Source organism: Thalassophryne amazonica, chromosome 9 (assembly GCF_902500255.1).
Source record: "Thalassophryne amazonica chromosome 9, fThaAma1.1, whole genome shotgun sequence".
In the NCBI taxonomy this organism is placed as follows: Eukaryota; Metazoa; Chordata; class Actinopteri; order Batrachoidiformes; family Batrachoididae; genus Thalassophryne; species Thalassophryne amazonica.
The window spans coordinates 94,123,890-94,150,343 of NC_047111.1; the positions used below are offsets into that span (position 1 = coordinate 94,123,890).

The 26,454-nt window shown below is 44.2% G+C and overlaps 1 protein-coding gene across 4 annotated transcripts in view; it reads left to right on the plus strand.

The window, feature by feature from the left end:
* Positions 1-26,454, plus strand: part of LOC117517671 (roundabout homolog 1-like) — a 375,114-nt gene that overhangs the window by 305,302 nt on the left and 43,358 nt on the right. For all 4 annotated transcript variants that reach the window (XM_034178786.1, XM_034178787.1, XM_034178788.1 and 1 more), the window contains exons 4-6: positions 12,610-12,730; positions 13,759-13,897; positions 13,989-14,116. In XM_034178786.1, the coding sequence (XP_034034677.1) occupies positions 12,610-12,730; positions 13,759-13,897; positions 13,989-14,116 (388 nt within the window). The remainder of the gene's footprint in view (positions 1-12,609; positions 12,731-13,758; positions 13,898-13,988; positions 14,117-26,454) is intronic.

Below are 26,454 nucleotides of genomic sequence, written 5' to 3' on the forward strand. Positions count from 1 at the left end.
GCAAGAAATAAACACTTCTAAAACTGAAAGTGCTGTTTTTGTAACCTGATAACACCTCTGGAGTCATTTACAAGACATTTTGCGGACGTTAGCTTGCACGCTAACTTTTTAAATCTATGTAAATGCTTACATCACTTTTTCTCATTGAGCCAGCGGTTCATTTAGTAGCATGTATACATACCTGTGAATAACACACACACACACACACACACACGTATATATATATATATATATATATGTTCCCCACTCAGACTGGAATAGCCAATCACAGATTAGCCTTTCTGTCCATCACTTACCTGTATTTTGGCATGCTTGGTGCCAGAAAGTTATGTTGGATCCAAAAGGATCCAAAAAGGCTAGGACCAAAAGTTATATTGGATCGGTTCCCACTGACCAATAGCGTTAGAGCTTACTGCCAACAGCTAGCCAATCTGAGCGCAGCATACAAAGGTCAGGAACTAGCTGACAGATGCTGGTTGAAAAAAATGTCAACAAACATATCAACAACAGCAGAAAATCGTCTGCCAGCAAGGTTTGCTGAGTTCACAGAGGAGGAACTGGTGGAAATATTGGACTCCAAGGATGCCAAAAACACTAAGAAGGTAGACAAGCACGCTACTGATGTTTTAGAAGCATTCATATGCTGTTCACAACAAAATAAATTGATCTAATTTACTTGACTCTTTGTTGTTTGCTTAATTTGGGAGGGGGGTGGAGAACATAACAATAACAATATTAGAACATAACTTGGCTACGCTTCATCCAATATAACTTTTCTTCATCCAATATTTCTCTATGTTGGACTCCTTACCATCCATTATTTGTATAATATACACACACACACACACACACACACACACACACACACACACACACACACACACACACACACACACACACACACACACACACACACATTTAAAATCTAATCAAATACATTACTGGACCAATTTTGTGTAATTACAATATTTTTTAAACTGTCTGATGTAATCAAACAGCAGGAATAGTGCTTTCATACAGTGAAATAAAAGAAAAAAAAGCATAATATATTATATAATGTAAAAATAAAGCATGCAATACATAATTATTGGTACAATTTGAATTTACAGGAAAACATAACTTTTACTGTACAGCTGGTGCTCTTTAGACAAGTCAGAGGATGGATACAAGCACATTAATGTCTTGGAGTTCATTTAGATTGATTATTAAGGATAACAATCATGGTAAATCTGTGTAGAGTAGCCATGAAGGAGACTCAGGAGGGATGCCACCTAGAAACCCTTGACAACTCTGAAGGAACTGTAGGCCTCCGTGGCTGTGATTGGAGAAATGCAAATTTTGTTGACCCATAACTTAACTTAACTGAGCTCCTTTACACTCATTGTACTGGTTGCATTGAGATAAAATAGCAGAACGGACTGTGACACACCCCAGAGGTATTTGCGCAATAGCCTGTCTTGAACAATGCCTCACTGTCATAAACCAGCGCTCATGTGCTGCCATGCAAGGTGCCTAGTGGCAGACCAGAAGCAACATGAGGATTAAGAATGTTGCTGAAGGGCACCTTTGTGGTTTTTCCTGACTTATTGGGGGATTTGACTGACGATCCTCTGATCACAGTCCACCTCTGTAACCTCCAGGCCACCACCTCCACCAAACCCAACATCATGAAACCCGAGAAAGCTCTGATGTGGAAATGCAACTAAGCCCAGTCTCTGTTTTGTTCACCTTTCTTTAATTTAGAGTTTAGTGTGCGTTTCTGGGATGATTTGTTTATTTGAGTGCACAAGGTTGGATTCAAAGCTCACCTTAGTGTAGACTGACAGGTCGAGCGTCTCAGGAGGATTGGGATGGACAGCGTAGCTCGCTGTGATTTAAGGAGAAGCTGTGGATCCAAGGAGTCAGCGGGGAGGCTCCTCTGAGGAGAATACAAAAGCTCCTTTCTACTTTGTAATTTTTTTAACGCTCCTGTCTTTGTCCTCCTTAATCATCTTCTTTACTTGGAAATACGACTTTACCACAAGAGCTCACTCAAAGACGCCACATTATGAAGACTAAGTGGAGTCCGCCACAAACGATTCATGACTATCACACGTTCCCTCGTGTGCTGAACCATCATTTATTAATTACCATGGAGCTGAAGATTCACAAGAATAGTTTTGAGACTTTTCTCACATGGGAAAAGTTTGTGGCTTTTTAAAATAGGCTTATTTATATAGCACCTCACCAAAAAATTCAAAATGCTTTACAAAAGCCAAGAATAGCGTAGTAGAAATTAAAATATATAACTCTACGACACCCTACGCGGCTTTACAATCTTTGTGCCTTTAAGGTAACTGAGGCTATGTTAAAAAAAGAAAAGAAAAAAGAAGACACTGAAACAGAACAGAAATAAAAGCTGAGGTTTTATAATCCACAATGGAGGCCAGGCAAACCACATTTGGATCTCTCAACAGTGCAATTGCTGCTAAAAACAAGGAGTGGTCAGTGGAAGAAATAAAAATGCTCTTAGTTTAGTCTTTAATCAGCTACTAAAGTTAGTGCAGCAGTATATGTAGCATGGAAAAAATCACAGAAATATCAATATTAGAATATTGACACTGATTGCATCAACATGGATGCAGTCTATGAGAAATACATCATGGATATATTATCACGTTGCATGACAATGATTATAAAACAAATGTGACAGATATACATCTGTCATTCTTTTTTCTAGGTAATCAATCAATCAATCAATTTTTTTTTTATATAGCGCCAAATCACAACAGTTGCCCCAAGGCGCTTTATATTGTAAGGCAAGGCCATACAATAATTATGTGAAACCCCAACGGTCAAAACGACCCCCTGTGAGCAAGCACTTGGCTACAGTGGGAAGGAAAAACTCCCTTTTGACAGGAAGAAACCTCCAGCAGAACCAGGCTCAGGGAGGGGCAGTCTTCTGCTGGGACTGGTTGGGGCTGAGGGAGAGAACCAGGAAAAAGACATGCTGTGGAGGGGAGCAGAGATCGATCACTAATGATTAAATGCAGAGTGGTGCATACAGAGCAAAAAGAGAAATAAACAGTGCATCATGGGAATCCCCCAGCAGTCTACGTCTATAGCAGCATAACTAAGGGATGGTTCAGGGTCACCTGATCCAGCCCTAACGATAAGCTTTAGCAAAAAGGAAAGTTTTAAGCCTAATCTTAAAAGTAGAGAGGGTGTCTGTCTCCCTGATCTGAATTGGGAGCTGGTTCCAGAGGAGAGGAGCCTGAAAGCTGAAGGCTCTGCCTCCCATTCTACTCTTACAAACCCTAGGAACTACAAGTAAGCCTGCAGTCTGAGAGCGAAGCGCTCTATTGGGGTGATATGGTACTATGAGGTCCCTAAGATAAGATGGGACCTGATTATTCAAAACCTTATAAGTAAGAAGAAGAATTTTAAATTCTATTCTAGAATTAACAGGAAGCCAATGAAGAGAGGCCAATATGGGTGAGATATGCTCTCTCCTTCTAGTCCCCGTTAGTACTCTAGCTGCAGCATTTTGAATTAACTGAAGGCTTTTCAGGGAACTTTTAGGACAACCTGATAATAATGAATTACAATAGTCCAGCCTAGAGGAAATAAATGCATGAATTAGTTTTTCAGCATCACTCTGAGACAAGACCTTTCTAATTTTAGAGATATTGCGTAAATGCAAAAAAGCAGTCCTACATATTTGTTTAATATGTGCTTTGAATGACATATCCTCATCAAAAATGACTCCAAGATTTCTCACAGTATTACTAGAGGTCAGGGTAATGCCATCCAGAGTAAGGATCTGGTTAGACACCATGTTTCTAAGATTTGTGGGGCCAAGTACAATAACTTCAGTTTTATCTGAGTTTAAAAGCAGGAAATTAGAGGTCATCCATGTCTTTATGTCTGTAAGACAATCCTGCAGTTTAATTGGTGTGTGTCCTCTGGCTTCATGGATAGATAAAGCTGGGTATCATCTGCGTAACAATGAAAATTTAAGCAATACCGTCTAATAATACTGCCCAAGGGAAGTATGTATAAAGTGAATAAAATTGGTCCTAGCACAGAACCTTGTGGAACTCCATAGTTAACTTTAGTCTGTGAAGAAGATTCCCCATTTGCATGAACAAATTGTAATCTATTAGACAAATATGATTCAAACCACCGCAGCGCAGTGCCTTTAATACCTATGGCAAGCTCTAATCTCTGTAATAAAATTTTATGGTCAACAGTAACAAAAGCAGCACTGAGGTCTAACAGAACAAGCACAGAGATGAGTCCACTGTCCGAGGCCATAAGAAGATCATTTGCAACCTTCACTAATGCTGTTTCTGTACTATGATGAATTCTAAAACCTGACTGAAACTCGTCAAATAGACCATTCCTCTGCAGATGATCAGTTAGCTGTTTTACAACTACCCTTTCAAGAATTTTTGAGAGAAAAGGAAGGTTGGAGATTGGCCTATAATTAGCTAAGATAGCTGGGTCAAGTGATGGCTTTTTAAGTAATGGTTTAATTACTGCCACCTTAAAAGCCTGTGGTACATAGCCAACTAACAAAGATAGATTGATCATATTTAAGATCGAAGCATTAAATAATGGTAGGGCTTCCTTGAGCAGCCTGGTAGGAATGGGGTCTAATAAACATGTTGATGGTTTGGATGAAGTAACTAATGAAAATAACTCAGACAGGACAATCGGAGAGAAAGAGTCTAACCAAATACCGGCATCACTGAAAGCAGCCAAAGATAACGATACGTCTTTGGGATGGTTATGAGTAATTTTTTCTCTAATAGTTAAAATTTTGTTAGCAAAGAAAGTCATGAAGTCATTACTAGTTAAAGTTAATGGAATACTCAGCTCAATAGAGCTCTGACTCTTTGTCAGCCTGGCTACAGTGCTGAAAAGAAACCTGGGGTTGTTCTTATTTTCTTCAATTAGTGATGAGTAGAAAGATGTCCTAGCTTTACGGAGGGCTTTTTTATAGAGCAACAGACTTTTTTCCAGGCTAAGTGAAGATCTTCTAAATTAGTGAGACGCCATTTCCTCTCCAACTTACGGGTTATCTGCTTTAAGCTACGAGTTTGTGAGTTATACCACGGAGTCAGGCACTTCTGATTTAAAGCTCTCTTTTTCAGAGGAGCTACAGCATCCAAAGTTGTCTTCAATGAGGATGTAAAACTATTGACGAGATACTCTATCTCACTTACAGAGTTTAGGTAGCTACTCTGCACTGTGTTGGTATATGGCATTAGAGAACATAAAGAAGGAATCATATCCTTAAACCTAGTTACAGCGCTTTCTGAAAGACTTCTAGTGTAATGAAACTTATTCCCCACTGCTGGGTAGTCCATCAGAGTAAATGTAAATGTTATTAAGAAATGATCAGACAGAAGGGAGTTTTCAGGGAATACTGTTAAGTCTTCTATTTCCATACCATAAGTCAGAACAAGATCTAAGATATGATTAAAGTGGTGGGTGGACTCATTTACATTTTGAGCAAAGCCAATAGAGTCTAATAATAGATTAAATGCAGTGTTGAGGCTGTCATTCTCAGCATCTGTGTGGATGTTAAAATCGCCCACTATAATTATCTTATCTGAGCTAAGCACCAAGTCAGACAAAAGGTCTGAAAATTCACAGAGAAACTCACAGTAACGACCAGGTGGACGATAGATAATAACAAATAAAACTGGTTTTTGGGACTTCCAATTTGGATGGACAAGACTAAGAGTCAAGCTTTCAAATGAATTAAAGCTCTGTCTGGGTTTTTGATTCATTAATAAGCTGGAATGGAAGATTGCTGCTAATCCTCCTCCTCGGCCCGTGCTACGAGCATTCTGACAGTTAGTGTGACTCGGGGGTGTTGACTCATTTAAACTAACATATTCATCCTGCTGTAACCAGGTTTCTGTAAGGCAGAATAAATCAATATGTTGATCAATTATTATATCATTTACCAACAGGGACTTAGAAGAGAGAGACCTAATGTTTAATAGACCACATTTAACTGTTTTAGTCTGTGGTGCAGTTGAAGGTGCTATATTATTTTTTCTTTTTGAATTTTATGCTTAAATAGATTTTTGCTGGTTATTGGTGGTCTGGGAGCAGACACCGTCTCTACGGGGATGGGGTAATGAGGGGATGGCAGGGGGAGAGAAGCTGCAGAGAGGTGTGTAAGACTACAACTCTGCTTCCTGGTCCCAACCCTGGATAGTCACGGTTTGGAGGATTTAAGAAAATTGGCCAGATTTCTAGAAATGAGAGCTGCTCCATCCAAAGTGGGATGGATGCCGTCTTTCCTAACAAGACCAGGTTTTCCCCAGAAGCTTTGCCAATTATCTATGAAGCCCACCTCATTTTTTGGACACCACTCAGACAGCCAGCAATTCAAGGAGAACATGCGGCTAAACATGTCACTCCCGGTCCGATTGGGGAGGGGCCCAGAGAAAACTACAGAGTTCGACATTGTTTTTGCAAAGTTACACACTGATTCAGTGTTAATTTTAGTGACCTCCGATTGGCGTAACCGGGTGTCATTACTGCCGACGTGAATTACAATCTTACCAAATTTACGCTTAGCCTTAGCCAGCAGTTTCAAATCTCCTTCAATGTCGCCTGCTCTGGCCCCCGGAAGACAATTGACTATGGTTGCTGGTGTCGCTAACTTCACATTTCTCAAAACAGAGTCGCCAATAACCAGAGTTTGATCCTCGGCGGGTGTGTCGTCGAGTGGGGAAAAACGGTTAGAAATGTGAACGGGTCGGTGGTGTACACGGGGCTTCTGTTTAGAACTACGCTTCCTCCTCACAGTCACCCAGTCGGCCTGCTTTCCCGGCTGCTCGGGATCTGCCAGAGGGGAACTAACGGCGGCTAAGCTACCTTGGTCCGCACCGACTACAGGGGCCTGGCTAGCTGTAGAATTTTCCACGGTGCAGAGCCGAGTCTCCAATTCGCCCAGCCTGGCCTCCAAAGCTATGAATAAGCTATACTTATTACAAGTACCGTTACTGCTAAAGGAGGCCGAGGAATAACTAAACATTTCACACCCAGAGCAGAAAAGTGCAGGAGAGACAGGAGAAGCCGCCATGCTAAATCGGCTAAGAGCTAGTAGCTGCGCTAAGCTAGCGGATTCCTAAAAACAGGCAAAGTGAATAATGTGCAAATAATTTAGAGGTGATTCAGCAGAAGGAGTGCTTTAGTTAAGGCACGTGAAGATTACACTGGGAAACAAATCGTTATCTAGATAACTAGATCAATCTAACTGCGCAGATTAAACAGCTAACAGATACAGCAAAACACCGCTGTGCTCCGGAACAGGAAGTGATACAATACCGGACCATGAATTTTAGGTAAGACCTAAACATATGAATTAAAGGTACAGTCCAGACCATTTTCAACTTGGACTCTATTTGTTTCGATGTTTTTGAATTCATCAGGACAAAAACTAATTTAATTTTTTATAATATATTGATACAACACCGTTACAAGTTACATCATACTACAGTACAAGGCAAGCTAAAATCACTCAAAATAAACTGCTTCTTGTCAAGAATGAACAGGCAAAAATGTCAGAAGTGTCTGTTAACTTGGAGAGGACCATATTGGAGATAAACGTGAGCATTTTTACCTCAGTAAATGTGAAGATGCTTTTTAAGAAGTTCTCTTATACAACTACATGCTTACCTTAGCCTTAAGTCCAGATCCCCTCAACAGCAACTGAGTTGGAGCAAACAGAGCTATAACTCAACAAATTCTATAAATATAAAATTGAAGGAGTTTGTCTTTCAACTCTATCATAGTGCTAAATCAATTTGTTCATCTCTCATAAGAGTTATTTTTACTTTGATAGAGCTGCCTTTACTCTATGAAAATTCAGTAAGGTACAGTATATTTTATATATTATATTCCATTTCTAAGGTGGAACTATGCTAGTATACTAAGGTATATCTAAATATCTAAAAGGAAAAGGAAAATAGAAGAGTAGAAAAGAGTAGAGTAGAGCCACTTAGGTGCCTGGTCTTGAGAACCAGGGATGGTAGGTTGAAAAGCTTCTTTTTACTATGATAGAGTTTATGAGTGTGAAAATCAGCACCTCCAAATCCGAGGCCATGGTTCTTGACCGGAAAAAGGTGCTTTGCCCTCTTCAGGTCGGTGGAGTGTCCTTGCCTCAAGTGGAGGAGTTTAAGTATCTCGGGGTCTTGTTCACGAGTGAGGGACGGATGGAGCGTGAGATCGATAGACGGATCGGTGCAGCATCTGCAGTGATGCGGTCGCTGTATCGGACCGTCGTGGTGAAGAGAGAGCTGAGTAGGGGGGCAAAGCTCTCGATTTACCGATCGATCTACGTTCCGATCCTCACCTATGGTCATGAGATTTGGCTCATGACTGAAAGAACGAGATCGCGAGTACAAGCGGCTGAGATGAGTTTCCTCCACAGGGTGGCTGGGCGCTCCCTTAGAGATAGGACTCCACGTTGAACGGAGTCAGTTGAGGTGGCTCGGGCATCTTTTCCAGATGCCCCCTGGACGCCTCGCTGGAGAGGTGTTCTGGGCACGTCCCACTGGGAGGAGGCCCCGGGGAAGACCCAGGACACGCTGGAGGGACTACATCTCTTGGCTGGCTTGGGAACGCCTTGGGGTTCCCCCGAAGGAGCTGGAGGAGGTGTGTGTGGATCGGGAGGTCTGGGCGGCTTTGCTTGAGCTGCTGCCCCCGCGACCCGACTCCGGATAAAGCAGAAGAAAATGGATGGATGGATGGATCAATCAATCAATCAATCAATTTTATTTATATAGCGCCAAATCACAACAAACAGTTGCCCCAAGGCGCCTTATATTGTAAGGCAAGGCCATACAATATTTACGTAAAAACCCTAACGGCCAAAACGACCCCCTGTGAGAAAGCACTTGGTGACAGTGGGAAGGAAAAACTCCCTTTTAACAGGAAGAAACCTCCAGCAGAACCAGGCTCAGGGAGGATGGATGGATGGATGGATAGAGTTTATTTTTACTAATTATCATTAATTATTTACTAATTATTTTTACTAATTTTTACTATGATAGAGTTTATTTTATATTTGGAGTGGGACCAAACCTGGTCCTGGCAGAGTAAGTTTTGCTCCATGAAATTTGCTGTACACAGTTGTGTTTTAGTAATTTATATAAATTTTACATATTTATTAAATATGCATCTACCCAGGAAAATATAATCTGCTGAATACTGATAGTAAAAGATTAATATGCAGTACCACTTCCAAAATTGCTGCAAAATGCAAAAAAAATGCTGTTTGAAAATATCTGGCATTGAGTGTAAAACATACACACAAACATACTATAGTACTTATTTTCTATGATTTGCCATTAGTAAGTGTGTGTAGTTGCAAATTTTTGTTTTGTTTGTTTTGTTTTATGAGTTTTTCCATTTTAGCTGTTTTTATCTACTCTTGCCTTTATTTTATGTGCATCTTGTTGGGTTATTATTAATATTGTTGAAATTCAAAGATGTCAGTCATAAAGTATTTTTTCAAATATTAGTTTCCATTCATGTGGTGAATGAGATATTTGTCATGAAATGTTGGGTTGTTGATTTTATCTTTGCAGCAGTATTTTCATGGTGTATTTCATTTGTAAGTTGGAGAACGTCTACCTCGACACCTGCCTTTCAGTACGATGCTAAATTCCGCCACTGTGGGACAGCCTTGGCCTCTGACCTCTGAAATAACAGAGCTGGACTGAGGTTGTATCTAACAGGCATATATGAATGAATCAATTAAGTTGTCTTTTGTGAGTGAGTAACAAAGTAACCTTTAATCTCGGTAGCAGGGCTGAAAATATAATTGATGTCCAGTAGGTTTCGGCGGGGGGTGCTGTCAAGAATGGACTTGTGCTTGTTTAGAGGTCTTTTAGATCCACATTTTTCTGTGTACTGCTGCTGTGGTGTCGCTTGTAAGACAGTGTTATAGCTGCAGACCAGCAGTGTGTTAGCTCGATTTCAAAGTAGAGTGAAGACATAGCCACTGCGGTCTTTGGGGGCATGTGATGGAAAGGATCTGAAAAGAATGACAACAGCATGGGGTACCAATAGCTTGTATGCATATGACTGTAGTGAAGGTTAAGTTTGAAGAAGCCAAAGTACGCTGACACCACATCTAAAGAGAAGAAAGAGACACAGCATCTTTGTTCCCAGGTTGTGTGCTAATATAGTGCTAGATATGAATTATGTAATTTCATAACAGATAACCTTCTTTGCTGGCTAAAAGGCAGTGCATGCTCTACAATGGAGATAAAGAGAATGACAACCATGCTCAGTGTACAAAAGTGCATACAAAAAGCAAAAAATAAATAAAAAATAATGGATTTTCAAAAAATACACCTGAATATATGCAGATGATATGCAATACTGTATATTCTAATCCAATTACATTTTTTCCAAAAATCTGATTGGTTAATCATGTGAGAGCGCAGACCGTATAATATCTTATATACATGTAATTTTTGCAACAACGGTGGCAAATGATGTATTACTCCGCACCCTGACCGGTGTTCTGACAAGGTGTGATTACTGTTGAATGTCATTCCTGCCCTCTGCGCAAAACTGCACATGTGCGCGCAACGGGAAGCACAACATTCGGGACACGAAACTTTTGAGATGCACAATTCTTCAGAACACTGGCTGCGTGCGCTGCTAGCACTGTTAGCTCAGAGTGAGAGAAAGTCACATGCCGCCGCCGAAATGGGTGAATTTAAGATACTATATGATCTCGCCGTTTCAAGTTGAAAACTTCCACATTTCAGGCTCTGTTGACACAGTAAGTCGTCAGAGAACAGAGAACTTTCAGCAGAAGTCGGCATGAGGAGTTTATTCCGACATTCCATTGTTAACGGACATTTTGTAATGAAAGAACGTGCGGGCAGAGTCGCATGTCGGGCCGGACCCGACCGCGGGGGGTCGCGACAGGAAAAACACCTCCGTTGGAAACCTTAATGGGCAAGTTGGAACATGCCCAAGCTGTTAAACAATTTCTCAGTTACTCACTTGTTGAAAGCCATCAAAAGCCGCCTGAATTTTACAAATGATTTTCAACACGGAGGTGTTTTTCCTGTCGCAGCGCACACAAATTCGCCGAGTCGTCACGGAAACGACTCGGCGAATTTGCACGCATATCTTTCATTAAAAAATGTCCTTAAACAGTGGAATGTCCGCATAAAGTCCTCATGCCGGCCTCTTCTGAATCTTCTCTGTTCTCTCACGACGTCCTGGGTGAATTAAGCCTTAAATTAGGATGTTTTCAGGTCGAAACAGGCTGACGACGGCGCCTGGAAGCGCTGCACGATGTCCCGCTCCGTGGGAAGTCCTTACACCGACAGAAACACCCCATAATCTCTCATCAGCCGTTAAACTTTTCACCGAACACCAGCTTAATTTCTCAAATAGTGTCCACTCGGATATTCCTCACAGGTCCAGAAAAAATTTTGATAAAGCAACGCGCGCTGTCTAGAGCAGCGTGTGAAACAAAGGAATTCAGCCGAGAGGGCGGGACCACATCTCACTCAAGGCCTGCCCACAGGGAAATGACATCACCGACACGCGTGAACTCACGCATGTGCACGAGGGTTCAAGCATGATTGGTGTAATCGCACGTCATTCAAATCCATATAGTTAAAAAAAAATAAAAGGGTCGGTTTATTATCTAATAGACCTCGTATATATATATATATATATATATATATATATATAATAGCTATATAATTATTAACCTTGCTTGCTCAGTTAATAATCCTTTATTATTTCATACTGTGTGTGTGTGTGTGTGTGTGTGTGTGTGTGTGTGTGTGTGTGTGCAGCCGGTCTGCTCTGTGAAAGCCTGATCCCGTCAGATCTCAGAAGCTAAGCAGTGCAGGATCTGATTAGTACTTGGATAGGAGACCTCTTTGGAACACCCCATGGCTGTGTGTGTTTCTCTGGGTAAGACTGAAGTTGTGTCAGGAAGGGTATCCGGCGTAAAACAACAATGTGTGTGTGTGTGTCTGTGTCAGACTCATTTATCTGAGCAATGAATGGCTTTGATCACCTCCATGTAAGCACATTTTGTTTTCTTTTTTGGAGCGAGCAGAGAGCAATTTTTTTTGGAGCAGGTTGAAAATTGTCCAGAGTTTAGGGGGAGAGTACAGCTCTCACCAGAGCTTTCACAACATTAAACCCTCACCTCCCCCCACCCCGCCCGTGAGCTTTATCTGATGTCCAACATCACAGATGTAACAAAACATGCACAGAGTTGTTCATACCAAAACGAATTTGCAAAAACGTGATTCAAATCCCATTTCAAACCACCTACAAATAAAGCTTGAAATGTACTTGAAAAAAAAAAGGATTTCATGTCACTTTTAACTATTCAGACTTGCCATATTGAATCAGATTAAATCAGATATGCACATGAAGCTTTTTCTTGCTGGCAGTCTGAATAAAGCCATAGCAGCCAATGTCTCCCTTCCCCATGAATTTATGGATACACACCTGCTCACTAACACCAAAGACCTTTTCTGCTGAAGAAGGCTTCACAATAAACATTTGTCAAAATACGTCTGAGTCAGTATTTTTATTTTCCTTTAGATTCGCAGTGGCAAACTGATGATCACCAACACCCGCAAGAGTGACGCAGGAAAATACATCTGTGTTGGAACGAACATGGTGGGCGAAAGGGAAAGTGAGATTGCTGAGCTCACTGTGCTGGGTAAAATTTGCTTTAATTATGAAGTTTAATTAAGTTATACATTTGCATTCACAGTGTTGCAATGCGTACTATATCTGCGTACTCTGCTATTTTGCTCTAGCTAGCTGCCTTGTCGCTTTGCCTTTGCTAACGACAAAGCCAAAGTGGTGAAGAATGTTTTCTCCTGGTAAATTCAGCCCAGCCTCAAAGCCGAGATTTCAACCACTTTTGTTGTTCCCAGCCTTTATTCCCATCCCCCACTGCTTCTCCAAATATTTCTCATCAGAACAGAGTGCTTATCTCTCAGCTAGCTGTTAGCTGACCTTGGATGGGTTTGAGGAGTTTGAGAGGATGCAACATTATTATTCTTTAAGCCACTCAAGGCTGAGAGAACAATAATACTTAATGCAGAAGCAAATTAGTCAGAATATTTGTTTATAATTGCCAGATGTCAGATTTTCTCTAACAGTAGGCAAATTATATTTGCTAAAGCTGTGATATTTCTGTGTCTGACATTTATTACAAGTTCATTTTATAGGATATATAGGAGTTGCTGCTCATTATGTCCATTATTTTTGAAAAAATAAAGTTATTTAATTTCAAATATTTACTTAAAATTAATTGAAATGTTATTGACTTCACTGATGTTAAAACTAAACATTTAATCTTAAATTTAATGAGTATTCCCTGCCATGATGTTGTAGCCTTAGTCTCTATAACACAAAAGCAGCTGTATAATTGGCCAGAAATACATTTACATTATGCACTGAAGAGATAATTCATACATATTCAGCATTTTCTATCTCTCACCAGATGGTTTACTGAATGTGCATTCAATTCCAGAAATATACTATGTGAATTCCAAATTATTCATGTTTCCTTGCACAATCAATTGTGTTATTTTACAATAATGTGCTAAAGAAACATTATGAAATTCATATATGGAGATGTTAATGTTTCAGAAACGTGTAAAAATTATACGCTGATACCTATATGCAAGAATAGTGATAGTTATGCTTTTTGCTGTTTTCTATTCTGCTGCCCTTCAGAGCGGCCAACATTTATCAAGAGACCCAGCAGTGTTGTGGTGTTGGCAGATGAGAGCGTGGAATTCCACTGTGTGGTTCAAGGAGACCCCGTTCCCACTGTCCACTGGAGGAAAGATGATTCTGACCTGCCTAAGGGCAGGTAATGCACAAAGGGTCTTTACAGACCAGCCATGTTTTAGTACGCCAACAGATTTTTCTCTTTTTAGTGTGTGTGCTCACTCTCATTGCAGATTTGAGATCCTGGAAGATCATAGCCTCGTCGTTCGCAAAGTCACCTCATCAGATGAGGGATCCTACATCTGTGTGGTGGAAAACATGGTCGGGAAGGCCGAAGCATCGGCTACTCTCACTGTGCATGGTCAGTACCTCGTTTCTCAAATGAAAATTCCTAACATAACACAAGCTACTCCTTAATGCCTGAGTGACAGCTTCTTCTGTATCTATTCATGCAGGAGAAATTCACAGGTTCGCTCCCCTAGCCTAATTGGATAGCAAATACAGTACCTTCACAAATTTGCAGACTGGAGCTTTTACTCTGCTTGGCTTCTTTTTTTTTTTTTTTTTTTTTTTAATCAAAACCCAGTTTTCACTATGATGCCTTAAGGCTGCTCTTGCTCTTAAAAGAGTGAATAATGTAAGTTCCCCCTCCCGGTTTCTTTCCTATTACCTTCTGACTAGAGGTCATATAATGTCACCTGCAGTAAGCAGTGTAGATCTGAGTAAGACAAACTGCAGGACACTGCAGCTATTTTGTTGCAATGCCTCTTGTAATAATGTCCCGCAGAAGTCAATGTTTACAGGCCTGCAGAAAATGGATCCATTTGATTAAAAGTTGTCCTGCCATAATAACACCCTTTACTTTTTAAACAAAAACTGAAATGAGTGGGGCAACACTTTGCACACTTGCAACCATAAATATGTGTGCACGCATACATACACACACACACACACACACACACATGCACTCCAGTGACACAGTGGGCGATGCAAACTGCGAGGATGGCAGGACTTAATTAAAGATAAGGCAATGCTGAATGCATGATGGGAAAAGACATGGTTCCAATTACATGGTCTTCCTCTTGCTCCAAAAACATGAGCAAACAAGCAGTGAGGAGCAAGGTGGACTGTGGCCAATTTGTGGTGAGAAAGGGGAGACATGGGACTAACTAGCAAGCTGAGTTTGAAAATGTTGTCTATAATATTCAAAAATCATGCACAATACTGTGCACTAAAAATAACAATAATTTGCCAAATATTATACACTTAAAAAATAGTGTAAAATACTTGATATATTGCTGGTGCTTTGGTCAGGATCTTTGGTGCCAGGGATTTGGTGGATGATCTGACAGTGAGATTGCATAGGTGTGAAATAGCAAAGGGTGGGGACAGCTTCAGGGATCTGTGATGTTGTTTCACTCTGTGAGATGGGCATCATCCCTACAGTCCGTAAGGATGATGCCCAGGACTTGTCCTTCTCTAGAAAGGAAAGGGAGGGTGCCAAGATTTCAGCAACTGCAGGGTTATGACGCTGGTCTCTGTGATGGAAAATGTATGAGTTCATCAATTAAATCACCAGGTGGAGTTGGTGGTTACAAAGAAACCTGCATCTTCGTTGCCCTTTCTGGAGTCAGATTGACACCTATGCTGATCCATCTTTGTCAACCTTGAACAAACTCGGTATGCGCAGTAGTTATGACCATCATCGGCGCCAGATTTGAAATCAGGATCCAGTTGACAATACATGGTAACTTCTGGGTGTTTGTAGTCTTAACAGCTTCAGTCATGTTTGAATCAGAATTTCTTTAAGCAGGGTATTCCTAGTGGGTATGGCTTGAAACGTTTTTGATTGTACCCCATCGGGGTAAACATTTGAAGTCAAATTTCTTTAAGCAGGCTATTCTGAGTGAATATGGCTTGGAAAGTTTTTGATTGTACTCCATTGGGGTAAACATCTGAAGTCAAAGCAACATTTGTTGCAATTCTGGCAGAAGGTGCAGGCCCTTTCTTTTCATTTTTGGGCAGGTTGCCAGATTTGCACTTTTTAAGCCAGTCAGTGGCCAGGTCTGCACTTTATCAGCCAGCCCGTTAGAAGGCAAGCCGTTTCATCCCGTTTTTTGTACTTTTTTGGATCGTGGGCGATCGTAGTAGAACGATGCCCTGTGGAATAGGAGTGTTAGCAAACAGAACAGTCTGGCTTCACATCCGAGAAGTTAAGCATCAACCACATTCTAACTCTGCTCACCGAAAGCAATATTAACAGTCCTTCTTACAGCTTGTGTTAATTTCTACATTTGATTTTACTGACCAGAAACCTCTATTTGTTACCAGAACCTCTACTGTGTTGTACCTATTGCATAACGACTGTGTTTTCGCATGCATTGCGTCAGTTTTCACCAGAGATGTTATCATATTAATTGTTATATGTGCTGCAGCTTATATTTGTGTTCTTTGAGTTTGCAAGCTTTATCTCAGTTGTTTTTTGATGCAGCTACTTATTGCTGAATTGACATGTTCTATTTATTATTACTTAAAGATATTCTTTGCATTTGCTAGTGTTGTTTTTAAAAGGTGGTTTTGTTACCTTACCTGGACATGGTACAATATAGCTAGGTCAGCTAATCAGCTAACAGCGAAATAGCAAACCTAACTTTTTCATGACTGGATTAGCTTTCAGCAAATTCTGAAAATCATTGGCTTTTGCGAAATTCAGTTCAGCTAACCTTAATATATATATATATATATATATATATATATATATATATATATATATATATATATATGAGGTCTATTAGAAAAGTATCCGACCTTATTATTTAAAAAAAAAAACCATATGGATTTGAATCACGTGTGATTACATCAGCCAAGCTTGAACCCTCGTGGGCATGCGAGAGTTTTTTCACGCCTGTCGGTGACGTCATTCGCCTGTGAGCACGCCTTGTGGGAAGAGTGGTCCAGCCCCCTCGTCGGAATTCCTTTGTCTGAGAAGTTGCTGAGAGACTGGCGCTGTGCTTCATCAAAATTTTTTACAAAACTGTGAGGCACATCCGAGTGGACACCATTCGACAAATTAAGCTGGTTTTCGGTGAAAATTTTAACGGCTGATGAGAGATTTTGGATTGTTTCTATCACTGTAAGGACTTCCCACGGAGCGGGACATTGCGCAGCACTCCGAGGCGACGTCGTCATCCTGTTTCAAGCTGAAAACCTCCAAATTTAAGCCTCTGTTGACCCAGGACGTCGTGAGAGAAAAAAATCTCCTTTAACAGTGGAATGTCCGGATAAACTGCTGATTCCGACCTCTTCTGAAAGTTCTCTGTTCTCTCACGACGCACTGGGTCAACAGCGCCAGTCTCTTAGCAACTCCTCAGACAAAGGAATTCCGACGAGGGGGCTGGACCACTCCTTCCACAAGGCGTGCTCACAGGCGAATGACGTCACCGACAGGCATGGAAAAACTCACGCATGCGCACGAAGGTTCAAGCTTGGCTGACGTAAAAACATATGAATCAAATCCATATAGTTTTTTTAAAAAATAAAACGGTCGGTTTCTTTTCTAATAGACCTTGTATATATATATATATATATATATATATATATATATATATATATATATATATATATATATATATATATATATATGCATTTAATACCTTCTATGCTATGAATAAATTGTATTGTTGAATGGAAAGTATAGTGCATCTGTAAAGTTTTCACAGCACTTCACTCATTCCACATTTTGTTGTGTTAGAACCCTATTCCAAAATGAAATAAATTCATTTTTAACCATAAAATTCTACACACAACACTCCATAATGAAAAGAAAAAGGTTTTTTGAAATTTTTGCAAATTTATTCAAAATTAAAGTATTCACACCCTTTGCTCAATACTTTGTTGATGCACCTTTGGCAGCAATTACAGCATCAGATCCTCAAGAATATGATGCCACAAGCTTGGTGCACCTATCTTTTGGCAGTTTTGCCATTTCTCTTTGCAGCACCTCTCAAGCTCCGTCAGGTCGGATGAGAGCATTGGTGCACAGCCATTTCAGATCTCTCCAGAGATGTTCAATCAGTCTTAGGTCTGGGTTCTGGCTGGGCTACTCCAGGGCATTCGCAGAGTTGTTCTGAAGGCACTTCTTTGATATCTTGGCTGTGTGCTTAGGGTCATTGTGCTGCTGAAAGATAAACCATCACCCCAGTCTGAGGTCAAGAGCGCTCTGGAGCAGTTTTTCATCCAGGATGTCTCTGTACTTTGCTGAGTTAATCTTTCCCTCAATCCTGACTAGTCTCTCAGTTCCTGACACTGAAAAACATTCCCACAGCATGATGCTGCCACCACCATGCTTCACTGAAGAGATGGTGCCTGGTTTCCTCAAAACCTGACACCTAGCATTCTCATGAAAGAGTTCAATCTTTGTGTCATCAGACCAGAGAATTTTGTTTGTCATGTTCTGACAGTCCTTCAGGTGCCTTTTTGTCAAACTCCAGGCGGGCTACCATGTACCATTTACAAAGGAGTGGCTTCCATCTGACCACTACCATACAGGCATAACTGGTGAATTGCTGCAGAGATGCTTGTCCTTCTGGAAGGTTCTCCTCTCTCCACAGAGGAATGCTGGAGCTCTGACAGATTGACCATCAGGTTCTTGGTCACCTACCTGATTAATCAATCAATCAATTTTATTTATATAGCGCCAAATCACAACAAACAGTTGCCCCAAGGCGCCTTATATTGTAAGGCAAGGCCATACAATAATTACATAAAAACCCCAACGGTCAAAACGACCCCCTGTGAGCAAGCACTTGGTGACAGTGGGAAGGAAAAACTCCCTTTTAACAGGAAGAAACCTCCAGCAGAACCAGGCTCAGGGAGGGGCAGTGTTCTGCTGGGACTGGTTGGGGCTGAGGGAGAGAACCAGGAAAAAGTGTCTGTCTCCCTGATCTGAATTGGGAGCTGGTTCCACAGGAGAGGAGCCTGAAAGCTGAAGGCTCTGCCTCCCATTCTACTCTTACAAACCCTAGGAACTACAAGTAAGCCTGCAGTCTGAGAGCGAAGCGCTCTATTGGGGTGATATGGTACTATGAGGTCCCTAAGATAAGATGGGACCTGATTATTCAAAACCTTATAAGTAAGAAGAAGAATTTTAAATTCTATTCTAGAATTAACAGGAAGCCAATGAAGAGAGGCCAATATGGGTGAGATATGCTCTCTCCTTCTAGTCCCCGTTAGTACTCTAGCTGCAGCATTTTGAATTAACTGAAGGCTTTTCAGGGAACTTTTAGGACAACCTGATAATAATGAATTACAATAGTCCAGCCTAGAGGAAATAAATGCATGAATTAGTTTTTCAGCATCACTCTGAGACAAGACCTTTCTAATTTTAGAGATATTGTGTAAATGCAAAAAAGCAGTCCTACATATTTGTTTAATATGTGCTTTGAATGACATATCCTCATCAAAAATGACTCCAAGATTTCTCACAGTATTACTAGAGGTCAGGGTAATGCCATCCAGAGTAAGGATCTGGTTAGACACCATGTTTCTAAGATTTGTGGGGCCAAGTACAATAACTTCAGTTTTATCTGAGTTTAAAAGCAGGAAATTAGAGGTCATCCATGTCTTTATGTCTGTAAGACAATCCTGCAGTTTAGCTAATTGGTGTGTGTCCTCTGGCTTCATGGATAGATATACCGCTTTCACGACTCGGTTGGATTTGATGACCGAGCAGAACGTCCTCCTGAACCGCAGGGTGGAGGCTCTCGCCGCGCAGGTGGAAGCGCGCCCTCCGGGCGCCGCTGCGGCTCTCCCTCCCGTCGACCCTGTGCGTAACAGTGACGTTCCACTGGTCGTTCAACGACCCCTCCCACCTTCCCCGGAAGCATACATAAGCCCTCCAGAGCCGTACGGAGGCTGTGTGGACACGTGCGCGGATTTCCTTATGCAGTGTTCATTCGTCTTCGCACAGCGTCCCGTCATGTATGCGACTGATGCTAGCAAAGTAGCTTATGTGATAAATCTGCTTCATGGTGAGGCACGCGCTTGGGCTACAGCGCTCTGGGAGCAAAATTCACGGCTCCTTCAGACATATGATGGGTTTGTGAGGGAGTTCAGAACAGTGTTCGATCACCCAAATAGAGGAGAGACCGCATCAGCCGTGCTGCTGTCAATGAGACAGGGCGCCGGAGCGCAGCTGCCTATGCAGTCGACTTCCGCATCGCGGCTGCGAGGTCCGGCTGGAATAGCACTGCCCTCCATGCCGCCTTTGTAAACGGACTGTCATTGGTTCTAAAGGAGCACCTGGTGGCTAAGGACGAACCGCGGGATTTAGACGGGCTTATCGATCTCGTCATACGATTAGACAATCGGTTAGAAGAACGCCGTCGGGAACGAGACGAAGGGCGTGGCCGGGCACGCGTCGTCCCTCTCCCTTCCGGTTCCGATCGCGTTCCGCCCTCCCCACGCTCCACGGCCCCCGCGCCATGTGTGGTCACAGCTCCCCCTGCTGACGAAGCTATGGACAGGAGCAGGGCCACATTTAGGGCACCAGATAGACAGAGGAGGCTGGCCCGCGGAGCGTGTTTTGTTTGTGGCTCGATAGAGCATCAGCTAAGAGACTGCCCCGAGTGGTTAAACACCAACGCCCGCACCTAGAAACTGGGCTAGGGGTGGGCCGAGACATTCACGTGGGACACACCCACATCGCCACACGACTCCCAGTTACAATCCTTTATGAGGATTTAACCCTGAAGGCCCCAGCACTGGTGGACACGGGCTCTGAAGGGAATTTGCTAGACAGCAAATGGGCCAGGGAGATAGGGCTCCCTCTGGTGGCGCTTACCTCGCCTGTGCAGGTGCGGGCACTAGATGGCTCCCTACTCCCTCCAATCACTCACAAGACACCACCAGTAACCCTGGTGGTGTCGGGAAATCACCGGGAGGAGATCGAGTTTTTTGTAACTCCGACCACCTCCCGTGTGATTCTAGGGTTCCCTTGGATGTTGAAACACAATCCCCGGATCGATTGGCCGTCCGGGGTAGTGGTTCAGTGGAGTGAGACCTGCCATTGGGTATGTTTAGGTTCCTCGGTTCCTCCCGGTTCCCAGGCCAGGGAGGAGGTCAGAGCCCCGCCCAATCTAGGGACGGTGCCGGTGCAGTACCATGACCTTGCGGAGGTGTTTCGCAAGGATCTGGCACTCACCCTTCCCCCGCACCGCCCGTATGATTGTGCCATTGATTTGGTTCCAGGCGTTGAGTTTCCGTCCAGCAGGCTGTACAACCTCTCACGACCTGAGCGCGAATCAATGGAGACCTACATCCGGGACTCTTTGGCTGCCAGGTTGATCCGGAATTCCAACTCCCCGATGGGTGCGGGTTTCTTTTTTGTGGGGAAAAAAGATGGCGGACTACGTCCATGCATTGATTACAGGGGGCTGAACGAAATCACGATTCGTAACCGATACCCCTTACCCTTGTTGGATTCTGTGTTCACGCCCCTGCATGGAGCCAAGATATTCACCAAGCTTGATCTTAGAAATGCGTATCACCTGGTTCAGATCCGGAAGGGAGACGAGTGGAAGACGGCATTTAACACCCCGTTAGGTCACTTTGAGTACCTGGTCATGCCGTTCGGTCTTACAAACGCTCCCGCGACGTTCCAAGCATTAGTTAATGACGTCTTGCAGGACTTCCTGCACCGATTCGTCTTCGTATATCTGGACGATATACTCATCTTTTCTCCAGATCCTGAGACTCATGTCCAGCATGTACGTCAGGTCCTGCAGCGGTTGTTGGAGAACCGGCTGTTTGTGAAGGGCGAGAAGTGCGAGTTTCACCGCACTTCTTTGTCCTTCCTGGGGTTTATCATTTCCCCTAACTCCGTCGCTCCTGATCCGGCCAAGGTTGCGGCGGTGAGAGACTGGCCCCAACCCACTAGCCGTAGGAAGCTGCAACAGTTCCTCGGCTTTGCTAATTTCTACAGGAGGTTCATTAAGGGCTATAGTCAGGTAGCTAGCCCCCTGACAGCCCTGACCTCACCAAAAGTCCCCTTCACCTGGTCAGATCGTTGCGATGCCGCGTTCAAGGAGTTGAAACGGCGCTTCTCGTCTGCACCTGTTCTGGTGCAGCCCGATCCTAGTCGCCAGTTGGTGGTTGAAGTGGACGCCTCGGACTCAGGGATAGGAGCTGTGCTCTCCCAGAGCGGGAAGACCGATAAGGTCCTTCACCCGTGTGCCTATTTTTCCCGCAGGTTGACCCTGGCCGAACGGAATTATGACGTCGGCAATCGAGAACTCCTTGCGGTGAAAGAGGCTCTTGAAGAGTGGAGACATCTGTTGGAGGGAACGACCGTGCCATTCACGGTTTTCACTGACCACTGGAACCTGGAGTATATCAGGACCGCCAAGCGGCTGAATCCCAGGCAAGCCCGCTGGTCACTGTTCTTCGGCCGTTTTGACTTCCGGATCACCTACCGTCCCGGGACCAAAAATCAGAGATCGGATGCCTTGTCCGGGGTACATGAAGACGAAGTCAAAACGGAGTTGTCGGATCCACCGGAACCCATCATCCCGGAGTCCGCTATCGTGGCCACCCTCACCTGGGACGTGGAGAGAACCGTCCGGGAGGCCCTGGCACGAAGCCCAGACCCCGGAACCGGGCCGAAGAACAAACTATACGTCCCACCAGAAGCTAGGGCTGCAGTCCTGGACTTCTGTCACGGCTCTAAGCTCTCCTGTCATCCAGGGGTGCGAAGAACCGTGGCAGTTGTCCGGCAGCGCTTCTGGTAGGCGTCCCTGGAAGCCGACGTCCGGGATTATATCCAGGCCTGTACCACCTGCGCCAGGGGCAAGGCCGACCATCGCAAGGTATCGGGATTGCTACAGCTGCTGCCCGTGCCTCATCGCCCCTGGTCTCACATCGGCCTGGATTTTGTCACGGGCCCCCCGCCGTCCCAGGGCAACACCGTCATCCTCACGATAGTGGACCGATTCTCCAAGGCGGCCCACTTCGTGGCCCTCCCGAAACTCCCAACGGCCCAGGAGACAGCGGACCTCCTGGTCCACCACGTCGTCCGGCTGCATGGGATTCCAACAGACATCGTCTCCGATCGCGGTCCCCAGTTCTCCTCGCATGTCTGGAGGAGCTTCTGCTGGGAACTGGGGGCCACGGTCAGTCTCTCTTCCGGGTATCATCCCCAAACCAACGGGCAAGCAGAACGGGCCAACCAAGAGATGGAGCAGACCCTGCGTTGCGTGACAGCCGCGCACCCGGTGGCCTGGAGTACCCATCTGGCCTGGATCGAGTATGCCCACAACAGCCAAGTGTCGTCAGCCACCGGCCTCTCCCCTTTTGAGGTGTGCCTAGGGTATCAGCCCCTGTTGTTTCCGGTGGTTGAGGGAGAGGTCGGTGTGCCCTCGGTCCAGGCCCACCTGCGGAAGTGCCGTCGGGTGTGGCGAGCCGCCCGTTCTGCTTTGCTGAAGGCCCGGAGGAGGACAAAGGCCCATGCAGACCGACTGCGGACCCCGGCCCCTACGTATCGTCCAGGGCAGGAAGTGTGGTTGTCTACCAAGGACATACCCCTGCAAGTGGACTCCCCTAAACTCCAGGAACGATACATAGGACCCTTCAAAATTCTCAAGGTCATCAGTCCAGCCGCAGTGAGGCTGCAGCTTCCGGCCTCGCTGCGGATCCATCCCGTCTTTCACGTGTCACGAATCAAACCACATCACACCTCACCCCTCTGTACTCCGGGTCCGGCACCACCTCCTGCCCGGATCATCGATGGCGAGCCGGCTTGGACTGTGCGCCGGCTCTTGGATGTCCGACGGATGGGCCGGGGCTTCCAGTATCTGGTGGACTGGGAGGGGTACGGCCCCGAAGAACGCTCCTGGGTGAAGAAGAGCTTCATCCTGGACCCGGCCCTCCTGGCCGACTTCTACCGCCGCCACCCGGACAAGCCTGGTCGGGCGCCAGGAGGCGCCCGTTGAGGGGGGGGTCCTGTTGTGTGGGCCGCTGAAGAGGAGGTACTGCTGGCCCACCACCACCAGAGGGCGCCCTGCCTGGAGTGCGGGCTCCAGGCACCAGAGGGCGCTGCCGCCTAACAGGAGCAGCCAGGGTGACAGCTGACGCTCATCATCCTTGACAGCTGTCACCACTCAACAGGATCAGCATTGGTATATCAGCCAGACGACATCTCCACCTCTTTGCCGAGATATCGTTCTACCTTGAAGGTAACGTACCTCAGCTGGTTGTGAGATAATAACCCTTTGTTGCTTGAGCGCTTTTTGTGAACTCTTTATTCGACGAGAGGAGGAGGTGGTTCTCCACCGTACGTATTGCTGGGTGCACACGCACCCACTTCTAACTGTGTTTGCTCCTCGCCAGCAGTACCAGATCCGACACGCGGAGGCAGTGGCCACCTGGGAGTTCGGGACTTGGCGGCTCCAGTATTCCCGGGGTTCGGTGGCGGAGGAAATTGTGTGGTTCCGGTTCGACTTCGTACTGATGTCTCCTATCTTCGAGCCTGCCCACATGACATCTTGTATTTGACTCACTATTGTAATCTGTTGTGGTTGTTGTGCATTTTCACAACAGTAAAGTGTTGTATTTGGCTTTATCCATTGTCCGTTCATTTGCGCCCCCTGTTGTGGGTCCGTGCTCCTACACTTTCCCCAACAATTTCCTCTCCAACTTACGGGTTATCTGCTTTAAGCTGCGAGTTTGTGAGTTATACCACAGAGGCAGGCACTTCTGATTTAAAGCTCTCTTTTTCAGAGGAGCTACAGCATCCAAAGTTGTCTTCAATGAGGATGTAAAACTATTGACGAGATACTCTATCTCACTTACAGAGTTTAGGTAGCTACTCTGCACTGTGTTGTTATATGGCATTAGAGAACATAAAGAAGGAGTCATATCTTTAAACCTAGTTAGAGCGCTTTCTGAAAGACTTCTAGTGTAATGAAACTTATTCCCCACTGCTGGGTAGTCCATCAGAGTAAATGTAAATGTTATTAAGAAATGATTAGACAGAAGGGAGTTTTCAGGGAATACTGTTAAGTCTTCAATTTCCATACCATAAGTCAGAACAAGATCTAAGATATGATTAAAGTGGTGGGTGGACTCATTTACATTTTGAGCAAAGCCAATTTAGTCTAATAATAGATTAAATGCAGTGTTGAGGCTGTCATTCTCAGCATCTGTGTGGATGTTAAAATCGCCCACTATAATTATCTTATCTGAGCTAAGCACTAAGTCAGACAAAAGGTCTGAAAATTTACAGAGAAACTCACAGTAACGACCAGGTGGACGATAGATAATAACAAATAAAACTGGTTTTTGGGACTTCCAATTTGGATGGACAAGACTAAGAGTCAAGCTTTCAAATGAATTAAAGCTCTGTCTGGGTTTTTGATTAATTAATAAGCTGGAATGGAAGATTGCTGCTAATCCTCCGCCTCGGCCCGTACTACGAGCATTCTGGCAGTTAGTGTGACTCGGGGGTGTTGACTCATTTAAACTAACATATTCATCCTGCTGTAACCAGGTTTCTGTAAGGCAGAATAAATCATTATGTTGCTCAATTATTATATCATTTACTAACAGGGACTTAGAAGAGAGAGACCTAATGTTTAATAGACCACATTTAACTGTTTTAGTCTGTGGTGCAGTTGAAGGTGCTATATTATTTTTTCTTTTTGAATTTTTATGCTTAAATAGATTTTTGCTGGTTATTGGTGGTCTGGGAGCAGGCACCGTCTCTACGGGGATGGGGTAATGAGGGGATGGCAGGGGGAGAGAAGCTGCAGAGAGGTGTGTAAGACTACAACTCTGCTTCCTGGTCCCAACCCTGGATAGTCACGGTTTGGAGGATTTAAGAAAATTGGCCAGATTTCTAGAAATGAGAGCTGCTCCATCCAAAGTGGGATGGATGCCGTCTCTCCTAACAAGACCAGGTTTTCCCCAGAAGCTTTGCCAATTATCTATGAAGCCCACTTCATTTTTTGGACACCACTCACACAGCCAGCAATTCAAGGAGAACATGCGGCTAAACATGTCACTCCCGGTCCGATTGGGGAGGGGCCCAGAGAAAACTACAGAGTCCGACATTGTTTTTGCAAAGTTACACACCGATTCAATGTTAATTTTAGTGACCTCCGATTGGCGTAACCGGGTGTCATTACTGCCGACGTGAATTACAATCTTACCAAATTTACGCTTAGCCTTAGCCAGCAGTTTCAAATTTCCTTCAATGTCGCCTGCTCTGGCCCCCGGAAGACAACTGACTGTGGTTGCTGGTGTCGCTAACTTTCTCAAAACAGAGTCGCCAATAACCAGAGTTTGATCCTCAGCGGGTGTGTCGTCGAGTGGGGAAAAACGGTTAGAAATGTGAACGGGTTGGCGGTGTACACGGGGCTTCTGTTTAGGGCTACCCTTCCTCCTCACAGTCACCCAGTCGGCCTGCTTTCCCGGCTGCTCGGGATCTGCCAGAGGGAAACTAACAGCGGCTAAGCTACCTTGGTCTGCACCGACTACAGGGGCCTGGCTAGCTGTAGAATTTTCCACGGTGCGGAGCCGAGTCTCCAATTCGCCCAGCCTGGCCTCCAAAGCTACGAATAAGCTACACTTATTACAAGTACCATTACTGCTAAAGGAGGCCGAGGAATAACTAAACATTTCACACCCAGAGCAGAAAAGTGCAGG